At 35.9% G+C, this 12,995-nt stretch overlaps 1 protein-coding gene across 1 annotated transcript in view; it reads right to left on the bottom strand.

The window, feature by feature from the left end:
- Nucleotides 1–12,995, bottom strand: part of RASA2 (RAS p21 protein activator 2) — a 119,319-nt gene that overhangs the window by 85,652 nt on the left and 20,672 nt on the right. Inside the window, exons 2-3 of the mRNA XM_024769012.1 lie at nucleotides 8,318–8,435; nucleotides 3,901–4,004 (exon numbers count right to left, since the gene is read on the bottom strand). Of these exons, the coding sequence (XP_024624780.1) occupies nucleotides 3,901–4,004; nucleotides 8,318–8,394 (181 nt within the window). The 5' untranslated portion in view covers nucleotides 8,395–8,435. The remainder of the gene's footprint in view (nucleotides 1–3,900; nucleotides 4,005–8,317; nucleotides 8,436–12,995) is intronic.

The raw sequence follows: 12,995 nt of genomic DNA, 5'->3' as shown, positions 1-12,995 counted from the left end.
CTTCTCTCTCTCTTCCAACTTCCTGATACATTTAATCAATCTTCACTAAAGCCACATTTTCCCTGCTACCCTCCTTAAATGCTCCCAGGGCAATTTCATTCATTCCAGTGGAGGCTTCAAGTATCACTCAAGTGCTAATGACTCTCAAATCCATACCTCCACATCAAATCCAGATTTCTTCTCTGAGATCCAGATCTGTATTTCCAACAGTCAACCAACATGTCCACCAAGATACTCCCCAGGTAATGCAAGTTTAACTTGTTTGAAATCAAAGTCATCATCTCCCTTTCCCATCCTGAATGCTCCGTATCTCAGTTAATGACAACCATAGAAACAAGACCATTTTTAACTCTTTCCCTTCTTATATCCTCTTTATCTTCTTAGTACCTAAATCCTATTTAAAGCTACTCCTGTGAAGTACATTCCCTCATTTGCATTTCCACTGCCACTACCCTACTCATCTCATTTGATAATAGCCTCCTTGATGGCCTCCCTGCCTTTAACCTCTCTCCGTTCTAAAGCATAAACTATAGATCAGGGGTCCCCAACCCCCAGGCCACGGACCCATACTGTTAGGAACCGGGCCGCACAGCAGGAGGTAAGTGGCAGGCAAGCGAGCAAAGCTTCATCTGTATTTACAGCCGCTCCCCATCGCTTACATTACTGCCTGAGCTCCACCTCCTGTCAGATTAGTGGCATTAGATTCTCATAGGAGCACGAACCCTACTGTGAACTACACAAGCGACAGATGTAGGTTGCACGCTCCTTATGAGAATCTAATGCCTGATGATCTGAGGTGGAGCTGAGGCGGTGATGCTAGCGCTGGGGAGCGGCTGCAAATACAGACTATCATTAGAGAGAGGTTTGACTGCACAGAGACCATAATAAATCAACTGCTTGCAGACTCATATCGAAACCCTGTCGGTGAGTGGCAAGTGAAAACAAGCTCAGGGCTCCCACTGATCCTGCATTATGGTGAGTTGTATAATTATTTCATTACATATTACAACGTAATAATAATAGAAATAAAGTGCACAATAGATGTAATGCGCTTGAATCATCCCGAAACCATCCCCTCCCCAGGTCCACGGAAAAACTGTCTTCCATGAAACCGGTCCCTGGTGCCAAAAAGATTGGGGACCGCTGCTACAGATGACATGTTTAAAGTAGATGTTCATATACTTTAAAAATATGTGTATATATAGTTATATATATGTATACACACTTTAAATACGTAACCTATAGACTCTGAGTTTGTAGTTTGAAAGTTACTGTTTACACCACAGGAAGTTGTTAAACTACAAAACTATATTCATATATGCAGTTATATATGATTTTTAAAAGGTTCCTCATTCTTAAAAGGCTCAACACTACTGTCCACAGGATAAAGTCCAAATTCCTTAACACAGCTTTGAGGGTCCACCACAACTTGGTCCAATTCATATTCCCAGATTCATCTTCTACCACCCTTGGCCTAAGTGATTTACATTTTCCAGCAGATACACCACAAACATGATCCACTTTTTCTTCTCTGCTTCTGCTAATCCCTATTATCTTGAAACTTCTTCCTTTTCCTACCTAGGTAGTCTCTGTTAATCCTCCACCAAACATAATTAACTCTTCTTTACTCTGTGCTCCCAAGTACTTTGTTCCTACCTCCAGCACAGACCCTATTAAATATATTAAGATTACAGTACAAATCAGCCTGAAAACCTGGGAGCAACTTGAATCTTATTCACCTTAATATCCCCATCTTTTGTATGCCACATAGACAAGTGTTTGTAAATGTTTGTTTAATTGAATTAAGGATGGAGCCTCAGGGGTGATCCATAATTAAGGGTTTGCTACATAGAGAAAAGTCTACATATAAGTAAAGAAGTCAGAAGGAAGACAACTAGGAAAATACAATGTCATTAAATTGCCTTTTCCTTGGCTTTCAACAAGTTGAATAAGCAATCCAAAGAGTCTAATGTGACACAGAGGCAGACGAGGATTGAAAACTATGAAAATGCTTTTTGTGACAAAGTATTTGTTATGTATATAGCTGACAGAAGTTAACATATTTATCAAATATGGATGCATAAGAATAAATAAAAGATAAAATTCCATCCAAAAGAAAAATAAGCAAAAGAATTAACAACTAATTCATAGAAGAAAAATGTAAAAGACCAATAAACACATGAAAAAATTCCTCAAGTTCACTAATAATCAGAAAATACAAGTTAAAATGAAATATTTCTTTTACCTATCAAACTGGAAAAAAAATTTTTTCAATGATACTATCCAAGAATGACCAGGGTATGGTGAAATGATTATGCCCATGTCATGTTTGGGGGAATGTAAATTAGAACAATATTTCCGGGAGCCAATGGAAAAATATATATAGAAAAAAACCTTAAAAATATTCAAACGCTTTGGCTCAGTATTTTCACCTCTAGGAATTTATCCTAGAAAAAAAGACATGCAAAAATTTATGCAGAAGGATGTTCATAGCAACACCATTTAGAGTAACAAAAATTTGGAAACATAAATCTCTACCACGAAAAGAGTAGTTAAGATAATACATTCCTATAGAAAGGATATTTTAAAAATTACTTGTGAAAAATATTTAGTGACATGGGAAAAGGATCATTAGATGATATTAAATGAAAAAGGAAAAAAACTTGAATAAATAGTACAATGTAATAATATAAATGTGTGAAATAAAGAATGGGAAGAAATACACAAATTATTAACTATAACTGTTCTTATGCAGTCATTACCAATCCCTTAGAACATGTAATAATTTTACAATTAAGAGAAAGTATTATTGTTTTTAAAAGGTTATTTTATCTGCTCTAAAATGATTTTTGGCAAACTTCAAAAACAAGTTTGTCAGAAAAATGCAGTCAGATTACAGCGATTTAAAAAGAAAGAAGTAGGAAGCAGAAGGATATAGACCATTTGTTAAGGAATTCAATAGCAAAAGCAGAAACAATTTAGACGGTAGTTAAGAGGTCAAAGCCAAATAAAGCGTAATCATTTGAACTGTAGGAGATGAGCATGTTTCAAATGGGAAAGGAGAGATGGAGATGATGAAATTCAGGACACTAAAAAGGAAGAGTAACGCATGTAAATTACACACCTCTACCTGTTATTCAAAGATAGTAGTGCAAAGACCATGAACGTGACAATATGTGGCCAGTTAGTTTTGTCCTAGTCGATGCCTACAGATCATACCTCAGACAATTACTTAAGAAACAGTTACAGGTCACCAATATAGCCAGAGAGAAGAATATGACTAGATTAAACCGAATTATTACTTGTATTAGAAAAACTTCAAAAACAGATGGTCTTTGGTGGGGATCAAATACTGTGATCTTTGTAAAAAACATTCTTTGAACCATTCAACAATATTTACAGAGCATTTACTAAATATAAGGCACTCGGGCAGTGACAGTCTCTGCCTTCATAAATATCATATATATTCAACTAGAGCACCTAGACATTAAACAACAAACTGATTTGTCAAATCAGATTCATATAAATCAGAGTTCTACCCAGGATCAAGCTTTACTAATAACATAAAAGAAGTAGACAAACAGACTCTGATACACCTGAAAAACAAACAAACTGATGAACAACTATAATGAATACTACAGAAAGGGACCCACCAGGTACTATGGAAACATATGGTACCATGGCTAGTGGGAGATTGGTTATGTCACTTCCCTGAGGAAGTGTCACCCAAGCTGAGCATTCAAATTAAAAATCAGATCCACAAATGAACATGAAGTCTACAGGAAAGGATTAGAAAGTTGAGAATATATTATTCTGTTGTTTTCAACACTTTATACTTAGAGAAAGAATGAATATAAACATGAATGTTGTGATTAAAAGACAATTATGAATAGTACATACCTATACGAAGGTCTCTTTGTAAAACATTCTTATCATAAACATAGAAAGACAAATACTGGAAAGTTCTTGGAATCTCAAAGTAAAATTCTTCACTGAAAAACGGGCTAAAGAGAAAAGGGGGAAAGCTCATTAAATTTAAATTCAACAGTGTCCTCCTATAATATTTTCAATAAAATAAATTAAAATTACAGATTAAACACCATAAAGAAAAGCTTCAAGGGTTCCAAAATAATTCTCTATGCTAAGTTTCAGCTAAACCCTGTACAAACCAAGCTGAACTCTGAAAGGACCTCGATTGCCAGGCTGGGCTCTGAACAAACAGATTTTCTGGAGTCCTGTGGACAGAAGATCCAGTAACTGCCTGGGGTCATGCTCACCTAAAGTGGACGCAAATGAGAGCTGAGGACAGTGTCATTCATACCATCATCATCTCAAAAATATGTAAGTCACAGTAATACATAACACCTAAAATGAATAATGCTACGTAAAATGTTATTTTAAAACATACTTTAAAAAATTAAAATAGGTTATTTTTAATCAACTTTACTGAGGTATAAACTACATAAAATAAAATCTAATTTAAAGTACAGAGGTTAATGACTTGATTAATTTATAAACCTGTAGAGTGTCCATCCCAATCAAGATATAGTAACATTGCAACTCCCCACAAAGTTCCCTCTTGTTTCTCTGCAGTTACTCCATCATACCTGTCACAGGTAACCAGTGATCTGATTTCTAGCACTAAAGATCTGGTGTAGGATTTCATATAAATGGAATCAAATAGTATGTACACTTGTGTCCAGCTTCTTTCACTCAGCTTAATGTCTATGATATCTGTTCCATCTTGCTGTGTACATCATTAGTTCATTTGTTTTAAGTGCTGGGTAATATTCCATTTATGAATATTCCACAATCCATGCTCCTAGTGATGGCATTTGAGTTGTTTCCAGTTTGGGCTATTAAAAATAAGGCAGCTATGAATATTTTTATACAAAGCTCTTTTATGTGTTCAGTTCTTTTGGACAGGTAACTAAAAATAGAATTGCTGAGTTAAAAGGTAGGTGAACTTTTAATTTATGGGAAGCTGTCAAACTGTCTCCAGTGCGGCTGTGCTATCCTGCACGCCTACGAGCAAGGGATAAGAGCTCCAGCGGCTCCACGTCATTGTTAACTTTTGCTACTGAAAGCCTTTTTAAAATTAGCTACTCTACAACATTATAAATCAACTATACTTCAATAAAAAGTTGTTTTGGAAAAAAATAGCTGTTCTAGTGAATGTGACATGATAAATGTATATACCCGTGTAATCTCTACCCCTATCAAGATAAAGAACAAAGTTCCCCTGTGCAATGACTCACTCCATACTGTCACGGGAACCAGTGATCTGATATCTATCGTGACACATTATGTTCAAGAATGTGTAGTGACAGAAGTGGTTTTAAACTGCATTTCCCTGATGACTAACGATGCTGAATATCTTCTCCTGTGCTTGTTGCCCATTTGTATATCTTATTTTAGGAACGATTTGTTTGAGTTTCCTCCACATATTTTAAAAGGTTTGTCTGTCTTCTTACTGGGTTTTTGGTCTGTTTGTTTGCTTGCTTTAATAAATTCTGGATGCAAGTCCTTTGTCAGAATATTTTCTCCTAGGTGTGGCTTGCCATTTCATTTTCTTGACAGTGTCAAAGAGCAGAAGGCTCTGATTTTGATAAAATCCAGTTTATCAGTTTTCCTCTTTTATGATTGGTGCTTTTGGCATCCTAAGTAAAGAAATCTTTGTCTACCCCCAAGTTGCTAAGAGTTTCTCCTACGAAACAGCTTATTTTTCTAAGTTCATTTTAAGAATGCTCTTTTGATATTTAAATTCTCCTGTGAAGACATGAATTTCTGAAATTCTAGTTAACATCTTTTGTCAAGAGTACCTCTTTCCTGAGAATGTTTAAAGAACAAAAGGTACTTTAAAAATGTCACCATAAAATGCAATCTCTTCAGGATGTCACAACTTAAAGAGAAGCTAAAATGCAAAGTAAATGACTCTTAAAGAAGTCATTTCTGACTCTGTCCAGAAAACAGTTGACTTAGCTTTTTAGTTGTTATAATACCCGGTCAACTTTTGTCAATATATTTTTCACTTCAAACGTAACCAAAATAAACTTAAAAGGTGGTCTGTCAAAATAGTCTTTCTAATTAGTCTCAATATAGCAATCAACACAAAAACAACTATTAGGCAAAGACAGGTTTAGGTATTTCTCTCCTTTGCATCATTTTATATACAATTGAGAATTTCCTTTATATATTACACATCCACACTCAAATATTATTTTTAAAACACATTCTAAAGCCAAATAAGAACAAGATGAGAATTATTCACTAAGTCATCTATATCACTGTATCATCACAATCTCAAAAATCTAATCCCCACATCTGGGCGCCCACATCTTTATTTTATAAATTAATTAATTAATCCATTTGAAAAAAAGTTTTCAACAACGTTGGTTAGAAGCAATAACTAGACATATAGTTTTTATAAAGCAATACTCTACTGTTATCACTGACCTATAATCCTGCATATCACTCCTAAGGAAATTCCTGGTGTGGGGAAGAGAAGCACTAGGTACAAGAAATGTTGCTACTCAATTTGTTTATAGACCACCTACTTCTTAAAAGGATTTGAGGTAGAGATTTAGGAGCTATGGATTCCATATGTGACTCCTACCTACCTACCATGAAAAATTCTATATCCAGACTACCTATAAAAACTATAATATTCAGAACCCATAAAAGATCTAAATGATGTCTACTGACTTCTGACTTAACAGCTTATCACAACATTCACTAGGGTAGAAAACACTGAAATGAAAGCAAGGTGAGCAAGGGTTTATACTACAAATTCTTTCACCCTATTCCACAAGGAAGAACGCTAGGAGGCACCTAGAATCCAAGAAACATGCAGTCTAATTATACTGAAATGACCTAAGGTAACCACTGGTAGCCTTAAAATATCTTCCAAGTTGCTATGCATCTAGCATAATAATTTAAGATGGATAAAAATACTTGGTTTTATCATTTTCCCCACACAAATATCTGGAAAGGCAGGCAAGAGTTCTGGAAAAATAGTAAGCTTATTTTAGTTATTCATTTACAAAGCTATATTACGTACTAGAAACTACCACAAATATTCAATTTATTGAAAATTACTAGTTTTGTATATAACTGATTTTTGTTTGATACGGAATCAACATACATTAAATAACAAATTGAGATTTAAATAGTTTCAGGTCCCTATCCCAGTTTTGCCTCTAACTTCCTTTATTACATGCACAAATTATTCAGGCTTTTGGTGACTCAGTTTCATCATTTATATAAATAAAAACAAATTCTAATACAACAGGGGTAGGTGATTTACGATTTAAAGATGTCAAGTATACTACTTCAAATCTCCTTGGATTACTAAATATTTCATCCACCATACGTTCATTCCAACAACTCTTCATTCCCTTATTTTAAGTCTTGTCTCTGAACAAGACTGCAGCCTTCCAGTACAGCTCTGCACTAGAATTATATCCACAAACACTGTTACAGGGAAGAGGTGGCACATCTCAATTTTATGAATTATAATTTACTATGATACTCTCGCAGTGCTATTACATTTCCAAAAAATGACAAATCTACGTAAGAGTTCATTCCCTTACAATGCCCTACTTAGTTAAGTGACTTTTATAAACGTTAAGGGGCAATTTATTTTCAAGAGAAATAAAATAATGATGTACTTTGAGAAAAGTTCAAATGAGTGGGCAAAATTTAGCCTAGAGAAAAAACTGAGGTATATTGGTAGTTGTTTTCAAAAACTTGAAAGAGTGTCAAGTGAATGATGGATTAAACTTGTTCTCCAGAAATCCAAGGGACACAATTAGGAACAATTAAGAGGAAGATATATTTTGAGGCAACAAAAAGCCACATGAAAGCAAGCACTGTGGCTATCTTGTTCTTGTGGATGTATGAATAAATAGCACCCAGCAAGTTCTTGGCATATGGGAGGTTCTCCTTTTGCCAGACATTAATCAATTAAGTGTAAGAGCTTTTCAAGAGTCAGAATAGTTCTAAGACCTAACAGGCTGCTTTTAGGAGGCAGTGAACTCCTTGGTCACTGGAACATTATTAAGCAAATGCCATATGACTACTTGTCAAAAATAATTGTCGGGAGGAACTAAGCGTAAGGCATTTAGTCCAGCTCAAGGAACATTAAGGTTCCTTCAAACTCTGAGATTCTGTAACTCTAAAAATGAACTCAGAATCTATAAGGAAAATAAAAGTTTCAGATGAAGAAAGTCTTCTTGATGATTACAGTCAGGAAAATGTGAAAAATTTTTATTCAATATATATCATATGAATGATAATTTACCAATTTTTTACAAACCTTAAAGATTTTTCAACAACTTGGGTACGATAAACTTCTTCCTGGTCCAAATTTATGGTGCAGAAACAATCTCTCATTTTGTTGGGTCCAAGATATGGCAATAAATTTTTCGCTTCACCTGTTGGCACAAAAATTAAAACTGGTGTTAAAGATCACCAGCTGCCTCATGCTAAGTCTTATATGGGACACATTAAATCCAAAAGAACATATAAGATATAGCACAGAAGAAAAAATTAGTAATTAAGAAAGATAATCAACTTGGTCTAAAGGAATGTGGTGAGACAGAAGGGAGGAGCTGTGTGTAAAGGGGCATGTGAGGTCATGTTATACCACCGTATCCCTGATCCTAGAAAAGAGCAATGTCCCCACTTATGTCCTCATCCCATCCCACCAGTACCACCCTAAAGACATCTCCACAATTAATCCCCCTTTCCTGTATCATTAATTTTCCTCTCTACTGGATCATTCCTGTAAACTCATAAACAAACTCTGATATTTCCCAATTTTTAAAAAAGCACAAAAAGAAAAAAAAAAACTCCCTTGACTCCGTCTCTTCCCTCATGATATCATTCCATTTCTAGACTCCCTTTCACAGCAAAACTTCTCAAAAACAATCATCTCTAGCCATTGTCTCTAATTCCTCACCTTCCAATCATTCTTTGACCCTCTCCAATCAGCTTTTAACCCCATGACAACAGTGAAACTGCTCTATCTAGGGTCACCAATGCCTTCCATATTGCCAAACCCAATGGCATTTCTCTGTCCTCATCATACCTGATCTGACAGCACTATTTATTTAATATAAGTGAATGCTAACATCCCTCCTTAAAACTCATTCTTTTCTTGGCTTCCACAACACAGTAGTTTTGGCTTTCCTCCTGCCTCATGGACCTCTGCTGACTTCTTTCCCTCCTCACGTCTCTAAATGTTGCAATGCTTCAGGGCTCAGTTCTGGACCACCTTCTCTTCTTTCCCTATGCAAATTCCTTCAGTATATGGTGTTCATGCTGATGCCTCCCAGATACACTGCCTCCCAGTGTTTCCAGGCCTGATTTCTCCTCCTCAACATTAGATACGAATACTCAACTGCCTCCCTGGATATCCAGTAGGCTTCTCAAATTTAACAAGTCCCAGAAAAACCATCTGATTTCCTCCCCTAAAACCCACTCTCCCCCCAGTCTACCACCATCTTCCTCTCGTTTTCTCACCATGCTCCCCAAACCTCCCACCCCCACGTCCAGTCCATCAGTAAATCCAGCAGAACTCCAAAATAAATCCCAAATGCAACCACTTCTCCTTGCCTTCATTAGTATCACCCTACAATCCACTCTCCATCAAGGAGTATGATCTTTTAAACATACTTTTCAAGTCAATTACCCCCCTACTCCAATGCCATTCCATTTCAGTTAGAATACAATTCCATTTTTAAATGCCCATTTTCATGGTCTACACAGCCCTACTGAACTGTCCTCTCCTCTCTGACCTCTTCTCCTCCCACTCTCCGCAGTGTTCACCTTCTTTCCATTCATCAACCATGTCAAGCTTGTTCAAGCTTAGGGCATCTGCCTGAAATGCTCTAACCCTACATCTTCATATGGCTGCCTTTTCCTATCATTCAAGTCTCAGCTCAAATGTCACTTCCTCAGAAACCTTTCCTGACTATTTATCTAAAGTAAATAATCCTGCTACCATATTCCATGTCTGTTTTCTTCAGAGCCTTTACAACTATCTGGAACTCTTAATTTTTACCTAAATGTTTATTTCTGGTTCCCTCATTCTTTGGGAGTTCTTGGTTTCCTCCTTCAATGCATGAGAACTTACTGAGCCCCAAGATCTAAAATAGTGACTATTAAATACTGAGAAATATTTGCCGAATGAATATTAAAGAATCAAGTAAGTCTAGTTTCGAAGTTCTTGTGACATGCTCATTGGCTAAAAGGACATACAAAACTGTGGGTGCTGAAATCAGACACCAGTGTACTAAATTAGGAAAGCAATGTAGTTGGCATAAGGGAAAGAGCATTTCCATGAGAATCATGAAACCAATGTTCCTGTATTACCTCTGCTACTAAGTAGACAAATGACTTCAGACAAATCTCTGAAGAACAGTTTTCCTAACGAAAGCCTGGGCTAGATAAACTCAAGTCTCTTTCTGCTTACCAACTTTAAAACTAAAGGCCAGGGACTTCCCTGGTGGCCCAGTGGTTAAGACTCCGTGCTCCCAATGCAGGGGGCCCGGGTTAGATCCCGCATGTCGCAACTAAAGATCCCGCATGCTGCAACTATAGAACCCACATGCCACAACTAAGACTCGGCACAGCCAAATAAATAAATATTTAAAAAATAATAAATAAAACTAAAGACCATTTAAACCAATATCTTTTAAAGAAGTCTAGCAGAAACTTAAGAAGCACCTATGAAAAACTCAATAAACAAATGATTTTTTTAAATTAAAATTAGAAAAATCACGGAACCGTCCCTCAGAGCAATCTGAGAGGCTGTCTCTCAGGCTTAAGTCCTGAGTAAGTCCACCGAATAAAACAGAATTCTCAAAAACTAGAAGTAGAATAAAATAAAATTAGAAAAATCAATGGAAAGGCACCAGTTAGATACTCACTGTTATTAAGTTTGTCATTGAGAGATTAGGGGAAAGAAATCAAGTTACCACATCATAGAATAAGCATCTCAAGTCAAAATAAAGGAATCTAATCTTTTAAATGACCCCCAACTTGCCTAATATGGGTTGGCCTTTACAAATTCACATTTCCTAACAGGAAAAATAATATATATTTGAATTTGTATCCATCCATCTTCTCTTCCTCAAAAGACTACAATGTCCCTACCTATTATCTACAGCTCATCCATCTACCTGTGCTCTCTCTACCCCATGCCCTCCCTCTCACTCCAGGACACTGCCCAGCAATTCTGTTTTCATTACTTTCAACCTTCTCCCTTAAGTCTCTCCTTCTTTGCCGTCTCCCCTCTGTGTAATCCAGAGGGTTTGTGTTGTTTTGTTTTTTTTTTAACTAACAATCCACCTAGGTCACCATATAGGGCCTGGAATATAAACAAATTTGGAATTAAATCATAATAAACATGCTCCATATCTAATGAGGGAATCTTAAATACTAAATCACTGCCCTTGAACATGTTGCTGTCTCATTCACACTAGTGCAATCTGAGAAAACTACACTATATAAATGTACACATATTCCACCACCCACCTTTCTAAGAGGGAGACAGTGGGGGTTATTTTGCAGAATCCAATAACTTATCAGATATTTACTCAGAATAATTAAAATTCAAGTTCTACGTAATATATAAAATGGACTCGACATCACTTCCTAGGAAAGCAGTTGTCATAATCTTTGAATATCTGTCACTAATGTTCAAAATAAACTACACTGAAAAGTAAATTCATCTAATCAATGCCAGATCACCAATCAATCATGCTAATATATGTTGATTAAGTCAGCTATCAAGACTTTAAACTGTGATTCCAAAATACAGTGGTAATTAACTGGCACTTTATAAAAAACATAAATCAAAGTAATTAACTGTCACTTTATTCTAAAAAATCAAAAGTAACTAATGGTTGGAGAATTAACAAAAATAACGTTGTACTCAATATATCTCTAAGCAGAAAGATTAATTTAATAGCACACACTTTATATTAAGCTACACAAAGAAGTGACGAACTTTAGAAGATTATACCTGTCCTGTGGGTGATATTTTCATAGGGCCTCACCAGTTCTAGTTGATTATTGTATATAAATAAGCAAGTGCATTGGACAAAAACCAAACAAACAATAAACTACTGCTCCTTAAAAGGCAAGCTTCCAGATAACTTATTCTATAATCTCTGCTTCAATCCTTCCCCTCCTACTCACAGCCTAAACCTACAATTTGGCTTCTGACCCTATTTCTTTACTAGAACTTTCAAGGACACTAATAATATTAAGTGCTACCAAATCAAGCGACTGTTCTTCTGGTCCCACCTTATTTAATCACACTTCAGTGTTTGATAACACTGACCTTTCCTCAACTTAGGTAACCCATTCTAATTTTTTTTTTTGAACTCCCTCTTTCAGGCTTTTCATCCACTACACTTTAAATGTCAGGTAACTCTGGGCATCCACAGACCACTAAATTCATCATATAGGTGGAGAACCAATTTCAGGCATTTTTTTTTAATATGTCATTATAAAACAATTTTAAAAACATACTAAAATACAAATACTTGTAAGCTTCTCAACATTATTTGATGGTATTATGTGCCATCTTTCTCAATTTATCTATAGCGCATTTGACGATGGCTAGCCTTCAGGAGAATCAGGGTCTATATCTGTGGCAGATATGGTGGGTCAGTGTTCATCATCTGTTACAATGTCCTTTGGCATATGATTTCCTGTACTGCAGAGACTAGAAAGCTAAAAACTACATTTCCCAGCCTATTTTGTAGTTAGGGTTGTGGATGTGATTTAAATTCCGTTAATTAGATGCACTCGCTGGAAATTTGGAGGACAAAAGAGAAGGGAGGTTGCATTTATGTTGCTTCTACTAGCAAGTACTGTCATGGAGATGTCCAAGTTTCCCACAGTAGCTCTGGCTGCAGTCCTTGTATCCATTAACAGGTTTCATAGATATCAAGAAGAAGGAAAAAAAAAAAAAAAAAAAA

Source organism: Neophocaena asiaeorientalis, unplaced genomic scaffold (genome assembly GCF_003031525.2).
Source record: "Neophocaena asiaeorientalis asiaeorientalis breed wild unplaced genomic scaffold, Neophocaena_asiaeorientalis_V1.1 scaffold118, whole genome shotgun sequence".
NCBI lineage: Eukaryota > Metazoa > Chordata > Mammalia > Artiodactyla > Phocoenidae > Neophocaena > Neophocaena asiaeorientalis.
This window is presented reverse-complemented; position numbering and strand designations above follow the sequence as displayed.